The sequence below is a fragment of the Drosophila ficusphila genome, unplaced genomic scaffold, assembly GCF_018152265.1.
Source record: "Drosophila ficusphila isolate 14025-0441.05 unplaced genomic scaffold, ASM1815226v1 contig_106, whole genome shotgun sequence".
Lineage (NCBI taxonomy): Eukaryota > Metazoa > Arthropoda > Insecta > Diptera > Drosophilidae > Drosophila > Drosophila ficusphila.
The window spans coordinates 4,786,556-4,807,057 of record NW_025063993.1 but is presented as its reverse complement, the minus strand read 5'-3'; the positions used below and the strand labels follow the sequence as shown (position 1 = coordinate 4,807,057).

The following is a 20,502-nucleotide window of genomic DNA, read 5'->3' as shown; positions in this document are numbered from 1 at the left end:
ACCAAAGTCAAATGTAATTCCTTCTCAAGTGGCAAGACATCATTAATATTACGTGGAATTCTTAACTCGATTTTAAGCAAGTCAATTTCGCCTATGAAAATATACTTACTAAAATGTGATTAACGTGAGCGAGTTGAAAGCCTCGTTGAGCTCGGCGAAGGTGACAAGCGTCAGAAGCGTTAAATTGTAGCACTTAAAATGAACAAAATAAATGGCAACAAGTAGTAGGACATATAATTAATTAGTACAAGTCCCCGCATACTTTATAATTAAAGGCAGAAAAAATATATGTAGAAAATTTTAAATTTGGGTAGAAATATTAAACACTTACATACTAATATTCAAAATATATATGATGTTTAAAGATAAGTCGTTTTTAATCGCAAATTGAAAAATCAGCTGCAACTCGCGCTATTATAAATTCTAAAACTTGACTCATGCCCTCTCATGATCTCCAGGTTCAAAGTTATCTGAATCTATAAACAATTTGCATATTAATTAAAAAACTAATGAAGGGAATGCGGCATTATTGCAATATTCATTGGGAAAGTTAAAAGGTAACAAAGCTATGGTTTTATAAAATAAGTTAAGATATCAAATAAAGGTTTTCTTATAAATACACCGACAGCTTGCACACAAAATCACCTTCAAATAATTCGAACTTGAGGGTTGGTAATCATTTTTGTGGACAACCACAAAACGCAACTGAATCTCAGATCTTGACCAACTCAAGTCATGTACTTTTTCCCATGTGCCACACAAAAATAAACAAATTCCAAGTGCATTCTGTGGCCCTGGGCAGAAGTCATTTACTGGCTAATCAGTTGGAACAATTGTTTTCCCTTTTGGCCGCCGCTAGGGCATGTTCCACCTCCTCCCACGAAAACATATATTTATTGGGCAAACAATTGCCGAAAAATACATCTGAGTTTAGTCAGGTGCCTGCTAATTGCTCGGTGTCAGCTTTTGTGATTGTACGTGGCGATTTTTCAGTCAAATGCTGGATATTCTGCCTGTCAGGCCAGGCATTTCCGACCAAAATGGCTCACGACCCCTTAGGTATATATATCATTGAGTCATATGAATCTTTATTTATTTTGGTCTAAATGCGTTCTAATTAAGGGGTTTTGAAACTATGTACAATCATTGAGGTCAGTAGTAGTTAATTTTTATAGTTTTTAACCCAAACATCAATAATGTTAAGGATATTAAGTTTAAAACCCTTTAATATAATTTTTTGGCTTATTGGTTTTTGAATTTCAAGTTTTGGGAAAAAAAATCTTTAGCAACCCCTGCACGTCCCTAATCTTAGGTGACCATCTGATACTAAAAAAATTGATAACTTAAGTATTCCAAATTATATTTTTCTGTTAAACATCCAAACAAAATGGGGTTTTTGATAACTGAATTACCTTGAGATATGTTAAAAGATATGTTCCAAAGAAAATGATAAAAAAAAAACATAAAATAAATATTCTTATAGAAAGAAAAGATAATTGCGGGCCAGAAAATTGAACGTGTCAAGCTTAGGCGGATTAATGATAAATATTAAAAATCTTGAAAGTCAAAATAATTTTACATCTTATTTTTACAAACCGAGTCAAAACTGAAACTGTTTCAAGCCCAAAGGTGTGCTACAAAAGTTTGCCACTAGTTTAGATTTCCAATGTCTTTACGCCCCAATAAACTTAGAAACCATAACACTTTTAACGAATTTAGTTTAATGTTTATGTACAGCTTATACATATCCGTACATATCAATCCTACAAACTAATTGTGTGTGTTTAAATTGTTCATTTTGGTACAAATTGCACTAGATCAATGCGCTCCATTGATCGCTTGAAGTTCTTCGGTTGCCTTGACTGGTGGGCTGTGTATGCTTTAAGTACAAAAATCAATATTTTGGAGGCACTTAAACAAACTTAGCCTATTCTGCTTGATTGTAGACGGCGACATTGTTTCTATTCAGTTTAAAATAGGTCTTAGCAACTAGAGAAGGGGTTTTGGTGCTACGATTCACAAGCTATCACTTGGACATATCACAAAACATGGTTGGCACCGTATCCCCTGGTCGGGGGAGTCTGGAGCAGGATCAGGAACCAACTCTCACGCCGTTCGACAGGCATTGGCGTACTCCACGCAATCGTGGAGGGTGGGGAAGATCTCGAAAGGTCCTTCGCTAAGGGCCATACTGTGCACCAGGGTATCGTACACCCGATCTACGGGGCTGGCCAGCAGCAGACGGGCTCCCCGTGCCTTCAGCTCCTTGCTCACATCGCTGAGGGTGCGACAGCCGGCCACATCTATGTGTCCCAGCATGGAGAAGTCCAGGATCAGCACCTTGAACGCACCCGATGACTCCTCCAGCCGGCCATTGATCGCCTTTCCTCCGTTCTGCGACACCGGGGAGTAGCTCGCTTTGCTGCCCTTGCTGGGACTGCTGCTGTTGCTGCTGCTGGCCTTCGTCAGCGGAATCTTGTCCAGACCCACGGCCTCGTACAGAGCCCGTCGGAAGAACAGGCTGGTGGCGAAGTTCAGCGATCCACTGTAGCGGAAGATGCGCGTCTCCGGCACTTGCATGGCATTCCGATGCTGGTTGAGATCCAAGTAGATTCCCGGTGACTCCGGCATGTAGCCCAGAAGACAGGAGTAGGGCTTCAGACCCTTGATGTAGAGGGCCAAGAGGGAGATGCAGATGCCAATCAGTAGACTGCAAAGGGAACCCAAATTAGTATGGATATTACAGGAGATTTGGAATTGCACAGAAGTAAACCATTTCAAACGGTTATTGTTATAAGAAGTTAAAATAAAACCCACCCGATGTCAATGTCGATGATCACCACGCAGAGGAAGGTGGATATCCAGGTGAACATTTCCAGCTTGCCCTGCTTGGAGAACTTCTTCAGCTCTTTCGCTTGCATAAACATTGGTTTGAGTGCCACTATGATCACGCCAGCCAAAACGCACTGAAAAGTAGCAAACCAAGGTAAGTAAAAATAAATATAATCAAGACAAATATATAACTTACCCTGGGTAAACTGCCAAAGAAGGGACCGATCCAAATAAGGGTAACCACCACCAGCGAAGCAGAGACCAAGGAAGCGATCTGCGACACTCCACCCGTCTGATCCTGGATCACGGATCTCGACAAGGAGCACGCCATGGGAATGCAGGAGAAGCAGCCGCCCACCATGTTGCCAACTCCCATGGCGAACAGTTCCTGATTCGGCCTAACCTCGTAGCCATGCTTCTTGGCGAACGTGAGACCCATGGACATGATTATGGAGTAGGTGACTATGGCAATGGCTATTGAGTCCACGGCCACCTTTGGCACCAGATCCAATCGCGGCAGAACGGGCTCCGGCAATCCGCTGGGTATGGTGCCCACCGGCTTCACCTTGTAGTCGTCGCACAGGTTGAACCACTGGGAGATCAAAGTGCCACCAATAACCATTATCAGCTCGGCGGGCAGGGGAAACCGGCACTTTTTACTCAGTCGCGGCTTTATGCACTCATTGCAGATCGTCATGAACACGATCACCGCCATGCAGAAGCCGAAGTTCACAAGATTCGTCTCCGGCACTCCCTTGATCACATCGATAACGGTGTAAATGATCTTGAAGGCGCCTTTGTAGCGGTTCACCGAGATGCCCAGGACATCCTTCAGCTGCGCAGTGACCACGTGACAAGCGGCAGCAGTCGTGAATCCATTTACCAGCGGCTCACTGAGCAGCGATGACAGCGTTCCCAGTCGCAGAAAAGCCATGAGGAGCTGAAGAACAGTTGAAATTAATCTTCTTAAAAGTTTTAAGATTAACTAACAACTTACATTCACAATGCCCACGGTGAGGGCCAAAGAGGTGACCACCTCGACTTTTGTGATGGGATCCGCAGTTAGTGTGGCATTAAGCAGTTGAAGAGGGGGTGCAGTGACAGAGGAGTTGGCCAGCAAACCCGAGGCATTAACCGCAGAAACGAGGTGGTGGTCATCCACAGTAGCGAACGAATCCACCACCTTGGCCGTCATCATGCTGGCCACCGCAAAAGTGCCAATGGAAATGTGCTTGGAGGTGCCCAGGAACATGTAGGCCAGCACCGGAAACACGGCCATGTAGAGGCCGTTTCCGGCGGAAACTCCCGCCAACATTCCGTACGCCATGCCATGCGGTATGTTCATGATAGCCACCGTAAAACCGGCGATTATGTCCCCGGGGAGATCTCTCCGGGGTGAATACTGGGGTAGCCATTGCAGGATGGGAATCACGCCGGTGAAGAGGGCGAAGAAGTTCCAGCTCTGCCAGCAGTTGCGCAGGGAGGAGGGAATACTCTTGTCCCGAGCCGCATATCCTGTTTGCTTAATCACCACCTCGTGGGTCAGCACATCCCGGTGGATGCTGAATTTTGGCTGGATCTTTGGCTTACTGGGTGCACTCCCACCACTTCCGTTCGTGTTGTTATTGTTAAGAGGTTTGGTTCTGCAACAAAATAAACAATGTTATTACCGTAATACATAAATGAGATGTTCGTATTCAGTTAAGAATATTCCCTTTTATAACTCACTCTGAACTTTCTTTATCACTAGTCATTTTGGCTGTATCTTCCACTACTTCTATATCTTTTGAGCTCCTGCCGCGTTCCACATTGGTGTCTGTAAAAGGATGAATGCGCAGATCGCGTTGAAATTGCAATTGCCTGAAGTGCGTGACTGGGCAACTGGAATCTGGATCAGCGTCTTTAGGTTTCTTGGGGATTGTTCCGGTGGCTGTGTTGGGTGGGTATTCCTTATGTGCAATCGGTATTAACAAAGTGCCAGCTTCGTTGTCGATATGTGGATCCTGGAAATCGTTTTCAATTGGTATGTGACGCCGCCTCTTCTGGCGATCGTTCAAGTCTTTTAAACGCTTCCAGGCACCTTTGGGCAAGGATTTGAGATGGTGCTTGGGTTTCTGGAAACAAAATTGAAATAAGTTTAAGTACGAAAGTTTATAACTAAATTTATACTTTAATTTAGGTACAGCTTACCAACTACCTCACTACCTTACAACTACCTCAATCTGCAGACACTACTTATTCCGTTAATTTATTTTCATTGTGGAAAAATCTTGTCTATTTTAATGTCATCTTATCTAAAACCGTAAAATTACTTTTTGAATCTTCTTAAGATCTTTAAGTACTTGTCCCAGTATGTTTTCTTATCACTAATGACACTTTTAAAGCAACTTAACCAATGATTAATCAAAAGATAGTAAGTGATGGAAAATTTCTGACTAAATTTCAGCTTTTAATACCTGAGCAGGAGTATTTCGCAACAGCAGTTAGATAACATTCACCAACCGAAAACAATTATCATCTCTCGATGCAAAAAAACAAGCATCTATTGCTTATCACCCACCACACACGACTGAAGAATCCATCATCGCTGACAGATCTTTAAATATAATATCGGCGAATTCGTGAACAGCTTAACTTATTGAGAACCATGATCATAGCGACTGCTAATTGGTTAAATTATTTGATCAACATGCGTTATCTTCCCAGAAGAAGTATTCTCGATAAGCATTTATTACGCATACGCAACGTTGACAAGTGTCTATCGTTGACGTATTTTTTAAAGATGTTCATCATCAATTACCGTCTAGCGAAAGCAACTTGCTAAGTGCTCAATAAAGTAACGTACACATGCGATAAATGGGAACACAGTAGAGGGCATTTTGCGCATTTTGTCATTCGCTTCATTGGCTCAAACCATAATCACTTTTAATAATCGGTTCATGGTAGATAACTTTTATAGCCACTGTCTGAGTTAGCACCAACAAAAGAATAGGTTGGCAAACAGTGTAAAAAGGGGGTTAACAAAACAACCTAGTGGCAAACTTGACAAAAAACTATACTCTATACTTAAGCCAAGCAGTCAAATTTCGGAATACATACTTAAAATGTTATTGAGATAAATAGTAAAAATATTATTACAATAGCAAAGAAATTAAATTCTTGTACAGAACAGTTTGATCAATTCATCATTTTGAAGTACAGGCTGTAAATCAACACCCGCAATAACATATAGTATAACTTAACTCTTTAGTTCCTCTACAAAGCCCCGTTACCAACTGACACAATTCCCGCTAAGTGACCATAAAATGGCACTCCATAAACCAAAGCAAACAACTTCATAAACCGGATCTACAATGTGGCGGCCAGACAAAACAACAAATAACTCCAAAAATGTATTTTGAAAGCTGTGTTCGGCAACGCCACTTGCATCATACCCGCGAATGTATAGTACTTCCCCAGATTTTGTTTAGTCAAAAGCCGTCGAGACCTTGTTGCCAATGTCAAGTTCAATGTTTCGCAAGGTGACTGAGAACCCAAAGATATCGCCAGTTATGTAGATTTAAAGTATCTGAAGTCAATCAGGAGATCACTGATCTACTGAGATCAACTGTCTCAATTAAATTTGCATTTCAAATAAAAGCGTGTGAATTGAAACTAATCTCCCAAAGGGTAAAAATAAATCTAAAATAAATTGACTTATATTTATAAGCAGAAAACCGGGGATTAACTTTCTTCTAGAAAAGGATTATATAGCATATAATCGTTTATTTAGAACAATATCAATGCCAATGTCAGCCCCGCTAAATAAAGGTTCGTGAGAATACAATAATAATCTAAATTTTGTTTTTTCGTGGAACTCGTGACTATTTACCGATGTCTTCGTGGTTTCCCAATATTTACGTTCCACAAATACGTATCGCTGAATTCAGTGGCCATCATTTCAACCGTAATGAGGGTTTCTTGCCATTTTTCGCTCAATTTTCGAAAGTAATGACTAATCCACATTTATACAAAAAAGCGAGCTTATTATATGTAGAACAAACAACTCGAATCCGGTTTAATTGTGATGCCCCTGCTTATTGTTGTACTGCCGGCAATTGTGGGACCTCATTAGTTCTACCAACGAACCGGTTACTGTGGAAACAGAGTGCAAAAAACGGGATCCCACATTTGGCCCAAACAGAGTGGCTTATGCAACGGGTCTAATCGCACATGACCAAAACGAGATTAGAACAAAAGGGAACCGAAGGGAAGGCTAATAGCGTTATGTATGTACACACATTTGAAATATTTATATACATAGACGCAAGTGGCTGAGCGAAAATCGCTGCTGACTTCTTATCGAAAGTGTCCACTTTTCTTATCAGCAGCACGAGCAGTTCCATCAGCCCTCCTTAATCAATGCTTTAACCTCGACACAGAGACATGCCGCAATTTCAGCACACTAAAACATGTTTCTTATTGTCTTTATTGGTGACAAATTATTAGCACATTTTTATTGAGGTTATATACAAGGTTTGGTCTTTTAGTGCACTTTCTAAAGAAGCACTAACAGATTTTAAGGTGTCAATCATCTCTATTAAAATCCTTTTCGGGCTGCGACACGAACCTAAATGGATTTTTGTACTTATAAATTTGAGTGACACATAAGTATTACACATTAGCCTTACAAAAATATATTAATAAACCTCGTGATTTCAGTTATTTTGCATTTAACATGTTAACCTTCAAGGTTAACGGAAGTCAAGTAAATAACTCAAAGAAAATAAAAAATAATCCCGCAGGTGCAAAGAGTTTACGGCTTCTGTTTGTCCGTGTGGATTGGGTTTCACCTTTTGCAACCGTGACTGGAATCTCCGGGCAGGTGTTTACCGATATGTTGACCCTGCTCTTATCAGTAACTAACGGCCATGAAATAGTAGCTGTAAGCTTTAGCATTCCAGTTTTTCTAGTCGCCATATGCAGCACTTTCGATATCAAAATATTGATTGCGTAAGTGGTAAACCAAATGTCACAGATAACGCAGACAATTTTGATGAGAGTGTTAGGGAATGAAGTCATTAGATTGGTGGTACCCACTTCAATCATGTTGATTGATCCGCTTTGATGTGTGTATTTTGACGCACTTGCACCGACTTCTTTGTTCTGGCTAATGAAGAAAACTGAGACAAATACTAAAATCGGATCTGAACCCTGGTCTCTGTTTTCCGCATTTAGCTGATGCTGTCTGCTTGATGTGATAAAAGTGACGTTGAAGTACATAAACGGGCTAAATATTTGTCTGGCTCTGGTCAAAATTTATGGAGCACGCGAGCTTTTTTATAAACTTGATATTTTATAAAAATAATCAGAAAGTTAAACAGAGTCTCTCGCTTTTTATAAAAGCAAACTCTGCTCATACAAAGGGAAATGTGTACCTATTTTTAAAAGATGATAGACTAATTAAATATATTGTATAGGGGTAATATTTACCAAGTGCGTTAACTGATTCATCGGTACAATATCATTATGTTTGTACGTCACTTTTCTACAAGTGGAAAGTGAGTCACAATTCATTAGGCCCAAAATAAATAGATAAAAAGTGTGGACACGCGTCATTATATAGCTTCTCCTAATAATAATTTCGACATCATGTGAACCATATCCATTTGAATTTATCAATTCATTAAGATATAGATAGAAGATACAAGACAATTTTGCGTTCATTGCAACTATAACTTTGCATTGCCAATCCCTAAGCAATAAGTACAATCTTTACAATAAATGTAACCTCTATTTAATGGAGTCAATTTGTGGCGAACTGTTTGTCTATTGGGGTTGGATTATATAGGGCACGCCCTTATCAGTGGGAATCCAGTTTCCTCATCGATTTGAGCACAGAATTGCAAACACGCGCATCAGCTTTTCCTTTAAATATGTATGTTCAACTTCCGTTTAGATACGAATTGCATTTATGTTATTGGGTTGGACTTTGAGTTTCTGTTGTTTAGCTTCTGTGGAAGTGCTGGTGCGGCAGTTGGCAGATTTTTTATATCTCTTTGTTTAGATTTCGATTGTGCGGCATTTATTTGTGTGCGGTAGAGCAAGGGAATGACAAGGGGAATGGAATGGATCTGGGGGCTGCAACATTTTCCATTTTTCCTACTGTGCGCACGCACGAACTTTTGACAAGCCAATGAAGGAAACACAAACAAAATCAATTGAAACAACTTTTAATTGATCAAAAAGTATTTGAGAGCGCGATGTTTTCATTTTAAATCGGAAAACTATTAATAGAGAAAAATAGGGTTACAATATCAGTTCCATATTGCCTTCATATCAACTGAACATAGTACATGTGTATAACCATACTAGTATGTATAAACATGTGATAGTATTAGTTTATATTTCATTTTAAATATATGTATGTATATTATATAGAAAAATATTTTTTTAGGGTGTATAATTATTATTTTTTCCAATTCTCATATCAAGCTTAGTTTTGTTGTTAACAACTCATTCATGAAACTAGTGTTTTGTTTCCTGGATTTTTGCAATCTCTCTTTAGCTCTTTACTACAGTTATCGCAAAAGCGGCTATAAAATGTGTTTAAGTCTTTAGTTCGAAAAAAAACCTTGCCTATTATGGCCCAAAACAGATGTGAAATTGGAGAGTTATACTTTTCTTTGTAAGGCCCCAAGTATTGGCAATCTTTATAGCTCACGTATGGCTGATAATGTGTGAAATAATCAGCTTGCGTCTACCCCTAAATTTCTGTTTAAATTATAAATACCTAAAGTGTTTCACTTCACACTTTTATTTCTGTTACAACACCTAAAATTTTCGTTAAAAAAAACATTTAAGTACATTAAATATTTTATGATCAGCTAAAATTTACCAGCAACTCTAAAAAATGTTACTATTGTTACTATATTCTAACCGATTTATTAAGAAAAATTTTCCGAATAAATTGTAATAGTTTTGCGTTAAAGCTTTTGCACATTTATTTTTTTGCAAAAGTCAATTAGATGGCGTTCATTATTTGTGCTTAACAAAGCTATGGCTTATCAACAAATCCATATAATTATAGGGCATAAAAGACCGACGCGACAGGTTGGAAATTGTCGCCAAAACGGAAGAACTACATAAGCATTCTATGTATACATCTATGTATATTTGTGCACGCCATGAATTATACTATGTATAAACGCGATGACTGTGAGTCAAGTGCAAGTGCACTAAAGAAGAACAAAAGTGGGCATGATTGGCGGGGAAAAGCAAATAAAAACAATGAAGGCAATAAAAAAGCTGAAAAAATATACAATTAATTTGATTGTCCCAAATTGACGATAAATCGAAAAGCGAACGGAAGAAGAAATGTTGGGCAATATAGGAAAAAATGTCGAGAATGAAGGAATCTCTGCGGTTTTACCTTAAGAAAACTAAATTAATTTTTTTGGCATTCGATTCGCTTGCCAAACAGCTGTTGTTTTAGTCGTCTATATTGTCGTTGTCGATTTGTTGGCACCTTCAACTTTTGATAGCGCCCGTTGTTTAATGGCTGTTGCCTTTGTTATTGTATCACTTGTTGCCAGTAGAAATTTGATTAACACTTTTGTGGCGCATGCATCGATAATATATTGAACTTTAAGCACTCTTTAGTAACTTTTTGTTCTGCCAGCACAATTATCACTTATATAAAACTGGCTAAAAGGCCCGCAAATTGGTGCTAAGTAAATTTTGAATTACTACTATTGGTAAGCATGGGCTCCGCTACTTCATCAATATTTATTTTCTCTTATTCAACCGCACGATAATTACTTTTGTATTTTTTAATGCCGAAAAGCCTCGCTTGCGACACACGTAAAATTGTTTTTTTTTTTTCGTTATAACTGAATGTTGTTGCTGCAGTTGTTTTTGTGCCAGTGTTGTCGAGGGGGTCGAACGCCAAAAAAAGATGCTCGCGCCAAACAAAATAATCGGAAAACCCGCGACAAAAGCAAAACAGCGTTCGACTGACCCAGTGGCAGAAATAAGTATAAAGTAGTCGCGGCGGGCCCGTCAGCTCACTGTTAAGCACTAAAATAAGTGCGAAAGAAACCGGAATAGAGTGTGTTGTTTAACCCCTATGCGGTGCATGGGGCTTTAACTTGCCTAAGTCAATCACCCCACCATCGGTTGTTGTCTTTGAACGTTAGTCAAGTTCGTCCACCAGAGGCGCTAGTAAACAGAAACTTTACAAGTCAATACAAATTGAAGTTCGTTTTTCTTGTTCAATAATATTTTAAATTTTGTTGGCGGATATTTGTAATAATTTTTTAGTTAGGAAAAAGATCTAGGGGCGGACGTCGACCCCCCGGACGCCCCCCTGCGTCCACCCCCGAAAAGATCCTTAATATGGAAATATATTTTTTTAATTTTTAGATTTTAAATTGCTTGTACCTTTTGTGTTACTTGTAATAAACTTTATTTATTTTTGATTTATTTCAATGTGCTTTAGAATTTGGTCGCAAAACGCATGGTATTTTTCAACCGCTCTGTAAGCGGTCTCACTGAAGAAGAGGAAGAAAAAGCCATGGCAACAAAACAATTTGTTTTTGAAAAATCTTTCACTTTTCACCGGCCGCTTTTTAAAATATTAGCTCAGAATAGTATCAGAAATAAGACATCCTCGAAATGGACAAGCCCCAGTTAATCGAGCACCTCCACGAGGCTGTCAACTACACGGTGTACGACACTAAATGGATTCCGCTTTCCGCCAAGTTCGTGGTGCTGGGCTCCAAGCCCAACGCGCATGGAATCATGGACATCTACGAACTGAACCAGGACAAACTGGTCAAGGTGAAGTCCGTGGAGAAGAAGGTGGCCTTCAAGTGCGGCACCTTTGGCGCAGCTTCACTGAGAAATCGACACATGGCTATCGGTGACTTCGAGGGAAGGCTTCAAGTTCTGTAGGAGTAAACCCCTTAAAACCGAAGTGAACTCCTCTAAAAAATAATATTTCCAGGGATATGGAGCAGCCAGATCTTCCGGTTTATAATGTCAAGGGCCACAGCGGCATCATCAACACTATCGATGCGATCGGAGGCACTCAGATTGATTGTGGGGCACCGGAAATCGTAACTGGCAGTCGTGACGGCGCAGTCAAGGTCTGGGATATCCGGCAGGGACAGGCTCCTGTTGTGGACATGTCGCCTCCACCCCAAATGGGCGATGGCGTTAACCAGAGCAGCGCTCGGCGAGATTGCTGGGCGGTGGCCTTCGGAAATACCTTTAACGCCGAGGAGCGGATTGTTGCCGCCGGTTATGACAACGGAGATCTAAAGATATTCGATCTACGTACGCTTTCCGTGCGCTGGGAAGCAACCATGAAAAATGGAATCTGCGGTCTGGAGTTCGATCGCCGGGATATTCCCATGAACAAGCTGGCGGTGACCACTTTGGAGGGCGGTCTACTCGTATACGACATGAGGACCCAGCACCCGACCAAGGGGTTCAGTTATGTGGAGGAACGCAACGCCGGTCGAAGTGTGGGCACAAATGGCGTTATCAGTGGACCCAAAGCCACCGTCTGGGTGGCGCGTCATCTGCCCCAGAACAGGGATATATTTCTCACGGGCGGAGGAACTGGCTCGATTCGCCTATGGCAGTACGAGTATCCCGACAAAAGGGTTATCGACGATTCAGACGGCAATAAAATAGGAGTGGCCGGATCGCTAAACATGATCAGTGCAGCCACCATGAGCTCTCAGCCAGTTCACTGCTTCGACTGGCATCCGGATAAACTAGGTCTGGCCGTTTGTGGATCCTTTGATCAGAGTGTACGTGTTTTGATTACCACCAAATTGAACACTTATTAGTGTCAAAAAAGCAAGAAAGAACACGAAACGCGTAATAGATGCCTCAACCTTGTGATATCAAATCATGGGTAACCGCTTGTTTATTTTTGTAGGCAATTTTTTAAGCTTGAAAAAATAGGTTTCCTGATTGCTCCTACTAGTTAAACACTAGATCAGCCGCTTGACCTTAATTAAAAAAAAATCAAAACTAGAATATTAAACTAAAAGAAATAATCAAGAAGAAATAAATTCATTTTCATTAATATTACAAAATCGCTGTTTATTTGTCAGTAAAAAACAAATTTCAGAAGGGTTTACGGCTAAGAACGTGGAGCACTCATTCTCTCTTGGACTATTTTCGTTAGATCATCGATACGCTTCTCTAGTTCCTGCACCTTCTCCGTCTGTTCTGCTGGCACATCCACATTTATGGCTCTTTTCAGAGCATTCAAACAAGACGTTCCCGCCAATCTGGCGGAATTCAACTGAGAGGTAATCATCACTTCACTCTCATCCTGAATGTGCTCTTTGATGGCTGCCACAGAGAGCTCACAGACCTCCAAGCAAAGATCCAGAGCTTTAAGGGCGTGCTCCGACTTGGTTTCCCAGCCCAAATGTTTCGGTGTGTAAGCACGATAGGATTTAACTAGCTTTTCAGCCTTTTTGAGAGGCGTTGGAGCCACCAAGGCAGCCAGTTCCCAAACAAGAGGCTCGTTTCCGTGCTGGATGCTCTGCTGCCCTAGCAGCTTTATGAGTCTCTTGATCAGAGAACCCGAGCCGGCGGGATCTTCCTTTGAAATGCCGTAAACAATCCGCGTTAGCACCTCCTGATCAAGGTAGTGCTGCTTGAGCTCGGCCATTCGCTGGTACGCCCGCATGGCATCCTCCCAATGGGACGTATCCACGGACACCAGCATGTAGTTTTCCCACACCTTCCAGTTGCTGTAGTTGCACTTTAGAGCTTCACCCAAAACGCGATGGGCCCGTTGTTTGTCGCCCAATTTTATCAGGGCCTTGGCCAGATTGTTCCAAGACTCAAAGCCATTGGGTTCCAGGTGAGTGTAGGCCAGGTAGTACTTTACAGCCGCCTCCCAGCGTTCCAGTTGAATTGCGCAGTAGCCACAGCGCAAAAGAATTGCCTCCTGCAGGTTGTTTATCTCCAGCGAAATCTCGAAGTGATCCATCGCCTGAGTATAGTCTGCACTCCTGTAAAAGTAGTTTCCCCAATAGGCCTGAGCTTTTCCGCTTGTCTTTTTGGAATGCAACCAAGCCTCCTCATAAAACTTGGGCTCATCGATGGCATCGCCCAGAAGGCAGTACAGCAAAGTGGTTGGCTTCTTCTCCAGCTCTTGTCGAATGATCTCCGCCGCCTTGTGACGGAGTTCCAGACTCGTGTAGCACTCGATGACCTGCTGCCAGGCGTGAATGCGAAGGCAGATGTCCAGAGCGGTCTTCGTCATGCCCAAAGAACGAAGGAGGTCCACAAGTTGTAGCTGCACCTGCCACTTGGGACTCAGGTGAGCGGCAAAGCCGTAGGAGAGTCGAGATCGAAGCGACAGCTCCTCTTCGGAACTATCCAGCTGCTTGACGCACTCCTCGCATTGTTTCCAGCTGCGTTCAACTGTTCTCCGCTGATTTGATTCCTGTAGACAGTTCAGAAGAAGGGAGGCCTGCCGCACTTGGAAAGGTCCATGCTCTTGGTAAAGCAGGGTTTGTGTATAGGGCTCCAGTTGCTCATCCGCCAGGCGATCCTTCGGCTGTGAGCGTTTCAATTGTTTTCTAAGAGTGGTTATGAGAGGTATATAAGTATAATTCATTGATCATGGCTCATACTCACACCTTGGCCAGCACGAGAGCTTGCAGAACACTGGGAAGCGTCATTACTTCATTGTCTTTAAGCTCCACAAAGCGAATCCGCTCCAACCGAGTGTCATCCTCCAGAAGAAGCAATTTGGGCAACTTTGTCGTCTCATTCGTACGGACAGCTGGGAGCAGGCTCTCCTGTTCCTTTAGCTGCTCCACTTTAAGGCAGAGCTGCGGAAGAGCCTTCTGCTGAAACTTCGTACGCACTCCAAGCAAACCCTCCACTTTAAGCTCCACCTGGAGATGGTTGCACAGATCGTCTAGCAGTTGCGAGGCTATTTCTGACCGGTGAAACTGCAGATAGCCATTCGCTAACTCCAGCAGCAGCAGGGACTGCAGTTCCCTACTCTCAAAATTGTTGATTTGACCTTTAAGAAACCCTGCTGCTTTCTTGAATTGCTCATAGAGTGCGGCCGCTAGATCATCCAGGATGTGCTGATGCAGGCAGATCAAACGCAGGTTCCACCAAATCAGTACCTAAACATAAGATTTGATAATAAAAATAAACTTAAAACAGTTCATTTATCCTACCTTGGAATCTGGATAAGCCTCTATCAATCCGTGAAGTATTTCCCTGGCCACAAACAGAAGTTCTCCAGTTTTAACATTCGGATTTAGTTCCTCGCCACTGGCCTTAAGTTTCTCCTGGGCATCCAAGCTCTCCAGATTTAGTTGGTTATAAATTTCTTTAAACTCTTCAATTTTATCAAAGGGTCCAGTAAAATTGTTTTGAACAAAAGCGAAAATCAGCAGCAGAAAATCTCTGAGTTGCGAAGAGGGATCCTCCTTTGAATTGGGGCTTGCCTTTTCCCGCCAGCGCTTAAAAATTTCCCCTATATCATTCAAGGTCCACAGCTGTGTACGGGTCCATAATTGACGCAGTGCCTCATCGGCCGGCAGATCTAAAAAGAAAATGAGCTATATTCTCATCAACAAACAATTATGTTTGACTACACTCACCTTCTAACGACACTGCATCGTTAAAGTTGCATATATAATATTCACTGAAAATATCAGCCACCATTATCACAAAATCTTCTGGTGAAATTGTTTAGGTGTTTGGAATAAACAATCTCTTCTCCACGTGCACCACGTGCGTTAAAAAACTGGCTCGTTCAAAGAAAGATTTCAATCTTTATAAAATAAAGTATATTATTTTGCGTTTATATGTCCACGTTGGCGTAGTTAATGCTCAATTTGTCTGTTAAACAAACAATTTCAGCGGTTTTCTAGAATATTTTGGTTTATATCGCACAGGTTGTTTATTAGGGATGATAGTTCTTGAACTTTCTGCGGGAGATCAGCTGACACAAAATTTCGATAGGCAAGGCGGTCAATTTAAATTTAAAAGTAAAAATAAAGTAAAACTAAACAATTGTTATTTAGTCCAAAAAGCATAACGAAGTGTTGACTTTTTAAGCAAGCCAAAAATAGTAATATTTAAAAAAATCTGCAGTTAAAAATGTTTATGAATGACCGATAACAAAAATTTAAAGTATTTAAGGATGAGTGACTTGAATAATTATTACAATATTCCTTTTAGTATAAATTGTGGTACAATACGATAAAATAAATATACAATATTTATGTTTTATCTCGCTTGCGGTTTGAACTAAATATTATACGGAATCGTAGCTGCTTTAAGTTTAGTATTAAAAATACCAAATGAGCCACATCAATTCGTTATCTAACACTTTGCCTTGGCGCCACTTTCAAACCCTTTGTATTAGTAACAAGTTAAAAAGAAAGGCACTATTTTTAGCCTTACTTTAGCTTAATTCGCCCAGAAACGACAAGCGTTGCACTCAATTTCACATAATTAGACGGATTTACATCATTGACCAAGTCCCGACGGCGCCAGCACGCAAGTTCATGTTTCAATTAAATCGTTTTAAAAATAGGTGCCCGCCGAAGATGAATATTTACATAAGTCACATGCGGCAGACTCGTGAAATGACCAAATTTTTCTCTGAATCCGTATTATTGTTATTATCGGAGGGTCGGCGGACCGAAAGAAATTACCTGTGATAGAGCGCAGCTTTTTTTTCAATTACCAGAACAAACAATGACTAATACACAGACGAAGATAGCTTCTAAAAGCTCAGTGGTATTTTATTTTTTACGTCTTAGCCGCCGCCGTAACTTCTAAATTTAAATTTCACGGTCAAGGTCGTCGGTTGCCGCTGCTATCGGGGAATGCGATGGGTTGCCGAGGGGGTGGGACTTCGAAAAAAGCGCCCCAAAACGCAGTACAGTTGGTGGCGAGGCAACAAAAGAAATCGTATCTGGCAGATACTTTGTATATTCCGGCGAAACCTGATAGTACAAGATGCGATAAAGGGTATCAGTGCCATTTAATTGCAATTTGTGGGGGGTTATCATAGGATACTTATCGTCGAACCAAATCTAATTGAGTTCAAGGTTGCTAGGCCCAAAAAAAATTGTGATGCGATAAGAATGGTATTTACTGTTGCCAATATTTGAACATTCTTTTGTCTTATAGTCCTATTCTTAAAAGAATATTTCTTATATGCCTGTTTATAATAATAATAGTATCATATTTTTCTATGTAAAACACCATTAAGTATTGACTACCTTATTTTTTATTGTTAATTTTATATAAAAATAATATTATCAAGTATTATTATTAAACACTTAACCTTTTTTGTTATGCAGATGCAAACATTTACCAAAGAAAGTTCGTATGTATGAAGGTTCTATCTGGTGTTGAAAACACTGGTTAAATAAATTCGCGCTTTGCGAACTAAAATCAAAGGTCCTTTTTTTAAACCAAGGCTCACATCTTTACTATATCAGCTTTTTGTAACGGTTTTATCCAACAATACTCTTAAATTAATTCAAGTTTTCAAACTCACCTCAAAAACAAACAGAGAAAAAAGCTTTTATATGATGTGCTCTTAACACATATTGCTCTTAGATTCCAATTTCGTGAGATCTCTTTAGGTCTCTTAGGCCTTAAGCGGATCTCTTACTTTTGAGATCGTTTTCAAAATTTTAAAGGCCGTGCATTTTTGGGCCTAAATTACGGTTTTTGGAAGTAAAGCCTTAAGTAGAAATCAGAAAATGGTGTTTTTTAATACAATTTGATATTTTATCGTGAAGACCGGTGTAGCATGCACTTGCACTCAGGTGGATTTAAATCAAATAGAGGGATTATAATCGGCACGCGGTTCCGAAGTGGACGTCATCATGACCCAAAACAGTCGATTGCTTTATTTTATTTTTTTTCTCCATGCCGATTTGCCAAGTTGCACGTCAGCCATGAATAATGCAGTTACAAGTAGGGGAATGTTGTCAGGGTTGGGCCATATTTTGACCTATGTCCATAAGATCTGAACGAATGACAGTTTAGAATAAGTTTATACATTTTTGGAAAGGTACAAGCGAGAGGAAGAGTTCACCAAAAATAGAGAATAAAAAAACAGAAACAAAAAAAGTTATAGGCGTTTGAAAAAAAAAAAAAATGTAGTCAGCCTTGGGCCATGTAGTCAGGGTTGGGCCACCTTCAGAAAATCGTTGACAATATCGTAACCTGGTGGAATAAAATTGAATTCAGGTAAATCTGATATTATTTTGTTCATTCATTTAATTATTTGGGATTTTACAGTAAATATCAAATTATTCAGAGTTGTTTTTCGTTTGTAGCGAGAAACACTAAGGAAAAAGATAAAAATGATTCATCTTCTTTCAATCCATCAAAATATTTTTTTAAGGAAATCTATTTAATTTATTTTGCATATTTTTGCTACCAAAAACTTAAATATTACAACAAAAATCGAAAATACACGAATAAAATGTAAAAATTATGATGGCCCAAGCCTAACTACAAGAGTGGCCCAACCCTGACGACATGCGGTATTAGTCTATTATGGTATGATATAGCCAAACTATATCTAACAATGAAACTATATCTTAGTATTTTGTAATATAACAACTATATAACGTATTTTTATGTTCACTTTGCGGATGACATGTTGTAATCTTGTGTTATTCCACCTTTTCGGCCAGGTTAAAAAAACTTTTTCGAGCACTTTTTTTTCACAGAACAACGGCACGTAGAAAAATGAAATCCCGAAATAAGTTGTCACGTGGAAAGTTTCGAGTGACCGATAGAAGTTTCTAGATACCCACTAACAGATGGTACTAGAACGAATATTCAAAATATTGAGATGGCCCAAGCCTGACAACGGCCCAACCCTGACAACATTCCCCTACCATATATAAATTTTACACACAGTTACAGAACACAGATGCAAACGTCCAATGCAAGTACGCAAATGTTAAAGCCGAAATTAAAATAAAAGTGAATGAGAACCAAATACTCAAAGTAGAAAGCAAGGAGTTTTTTTTTTTTTATAAAGTATGTAGTTAAGTAGATCTAGCTAAGTTGTATCCACCAGAGCTTGTTTCATTTTCAGACCTAAATAAAAAAAGTTTAAACAAAACCCTTTAAAATGTCAGGCAAAACAAAACGATTAGTTTTTTTAAGTTTGTCGTCAATTTGTTTCATACGATCGGACATAAAATAAAACTTAAATTGTTTATGTTATGTTGTTTAATGTTGTTAAACACCCGCTGCAAGTGTAAAATCTTGTTACTTTATTTAAATCAGTAGTAAAATCGATTAAATTAAGACCTTTAGATTTACCCATACCCTACCAAAACCTGGAACTCGATTCCTAAGTCAAATATACAACCTTTTTAAATATTGATTGCCAAACAAACTAAATAATGCCGGCATATTATAACAACTTATTTATTTAACAATTTCAAAAGTTTATCTAGAAGTAACTGAAAGCTTAAATAACACATTAAAAAAAAAACTAGTTGCAAACCGATAAGGCATTTAAAAGTTCGCCTTGAAAATAATGCATAATTTGTCAAGTTTTGTTTTTTATTTGCTTAACTGGTCTACATAAATAATTTGAAGTTGAAGTTCTGAACACAAAACAGTTGCTAGCTGTCTCCGTCTCTATTTATATTTATTTATATCTGTTTTGGTGGGTTTAATTGCATTTCGGTTAATTTATATTTTTTAATTTTTTACTTTTTTTATGTTCCTATTTTGCCTGTTCTGACTGCAATCCAGCCATTCAAGGTCGTTCGGGTTTTGTTTCAATATACTCGTATTTATTTTTTTTCCTTCGTGTGCTTTTGTTATGGCAAATAAATGCAAATAAATATAATTTGTTTCAGCATTTATTTTTTTGTATTTTTACGTGTGGTTCGCCTGAAATAATTTAATTGCTGTGACATAAAGACGGCTCCAGTTGCTCAAACATTTGGATACTCAATTATTGTGGTGCCAGTTTTGTTTTCTGATTTTCTCCCCCCGCTTTTCATTCATCTGCGGAATTGATGTCAGTGGGTTTCCATGTCTCCGGCGCCGGCGCAACATTTTCAGCTTCAAATCAGTTTTCACTTTCGCGCCGCAACTTTCACAAAACTGTTTGCCCCACTCGCCGAGTACCCCTAATACCAACATGCGGATCCAAGGGGCTGACTTCGCGGTCAGAAGTTGATCCAGTTAAACGCTAGCCTTAAGCAAATTCTAGTTTTAAACCCCTCTTTAAATGTAATCCGCTTAAAATTGTTGATTTCAGTTGCCATTTATTTCGAATGTACTTTAGTTACCGCTAGTTGCATTTAGATTTATCAGCTTTCGCTTAATTTAATTGACTGATTTATTTTAAGCTTCTTCGTTTTTGGGCTTAGGTATACATTTTAAATACTGAGTTTCACAGTTTATTGAACTTATTTTAGTTACAAAAACATAACATTTAATGACATGTTTATAATGAATAATGTTATTATTATTTAATTAATAATAAAAACAAAAGGAAAACTAAGATTGTAAAAAAAATTTACTTACTCCAAATACCAGCTTAAATTAAATTTTGTAAATAACAATTTGTTCATATTTGATTTTTATAAAATATGCTAACTTTTATTTAGCTAAAGATCCCCA

The 20,502-nt window shown here is 39.4% G+C and overlaps 3 protein-coding genes across 3 annotated transcripts; 1 reads left to right on the top strand and 2 right to left on the bottom strand.

The window, feature by feature from the left end:
* Positions 1-1,704: 1,704 nt before the first annotated feature.
* Positions 1,705-10,890, bottom strand: LOC108099929 (solute carrier family 26 member 6). The gene is made up of 6 exons (XM_017203599.2): positions 10,244-10,890; positions 4,561-4,946; positions 3,830-4,475; positions 3,029-3,772; positions 2,818-2,966; positions 1,705-2,710 (listed from the first exon to the last, which is right to left on the bottom strand). Exons 2-6 carry the CDS (start codon positions 4,584-4,586, stop codon positions 2,107-2,109), a joined length of 2,169 nt encoding a protein of 722 aa, XP_017059088.1. The 5' UTR covers positions 4,587-4,946; positions 10,244-10,890; the 3' UTR covers positions 1,705-2,106.
* A 493-nt stretch (positions 10,891-11,383) lies between these two features.
* On the top strand, positions 11,384-12,923 carry LOC108099922 (dynein axonemal assembly factor 10). Its single transcript, XM_017203591.1, has 2 exons — positions 11,384-11,762; positions 11,819-12,923. Exons 1-2 carry the CDS (start codon positions 11,488-11,490, stop codon positions 12,669-12,671), a joined length of 1,128 nt encoding a protein of 375 aa, XP_017059080.1. The 5' UTR covers positions 11,384-11,487; the 3' UTR covers positions 12,672-12,923.
* On the bottom strand, positions 12,900-15,794 carry LOC108099921 (tetratricopeptide repeat protein 27). The gene is made up of 4 exons (XM_017203590.1): positions 15,474-15,794; positions 15,045-15,415; positions 14,488-14,990; positions 12,900-14,429 (listed from the first exon to the last, which is right to left on the bottom strand). The coding sequence occupies exons 1-4, from the start codon at positions 15,535-15,537 to the stop codon at positions 12,971-12,973; spliced, it is 2,397 nt and encodes a 798-aa protein (XP_017059079.1). The 5' UTR covers positions 15,538-15,794; the 3' UTR covers positions 12,900-12,970.
* Between the last annotated feature and the right edge of the window lie 4,708 nt (positions 15,795-20,502).

Coding starts and splice junctions, on each gene's coding strand:
- LOC108099929 (XM_017203599.2), bottom strand. CDS start 4,586: ATGACTAGTGATAAAGAAAGTTCAGA. Junction 4,476..4,560: donor AGTGATAAAGAAAGTTCAGA/GTGAGTTATAAA, acceptor ATTTTGTTGCAG/AACCAAACCTCTTAACAATA. Junction 3,773..3,829: donor TCACCGTGGGCATTGTGAAT/GTAAGTTGTTAG, acceptor ACTGTTCTTCAG/CTCCTCATGGCTTTTCTGCG.
- LOC108099922 (XM_017203591.1), top strand. CDS start 11,488: ATGGACAAGCCCCAGTTAATCGAGCACCTCCACGAGGCTGTCAACTAC. Junction 11,763..11,818: donor GAGGGAAGGCTTCAAGTTCT/GTAGGAGTAAAC, acceptor TAATATTTCCAG/GGATATGGAGCAGCCAGATC.
- LOC108099921 (XM_017203590.1), bottom strand. CDS start 15,537: ATGGTGGCTGATATTTTCAGTGAATATTATATATGCAACTTTAACGAT. Junction 15,416..15,473: donor CGATGCAGTGTCGTTAGAAG/GTGAGTGTAGTC, acceptor TTTTCTTTTTAG/ATCTGCCGGCCGATGAGGCA. Junction 14,430..14,487: donor GCTCTCGTGCTGGCCAAGGT/GTGAGTATGAGC, acceptor AACCACTCTTAG/AAAACAATTGAAACGCTCAC.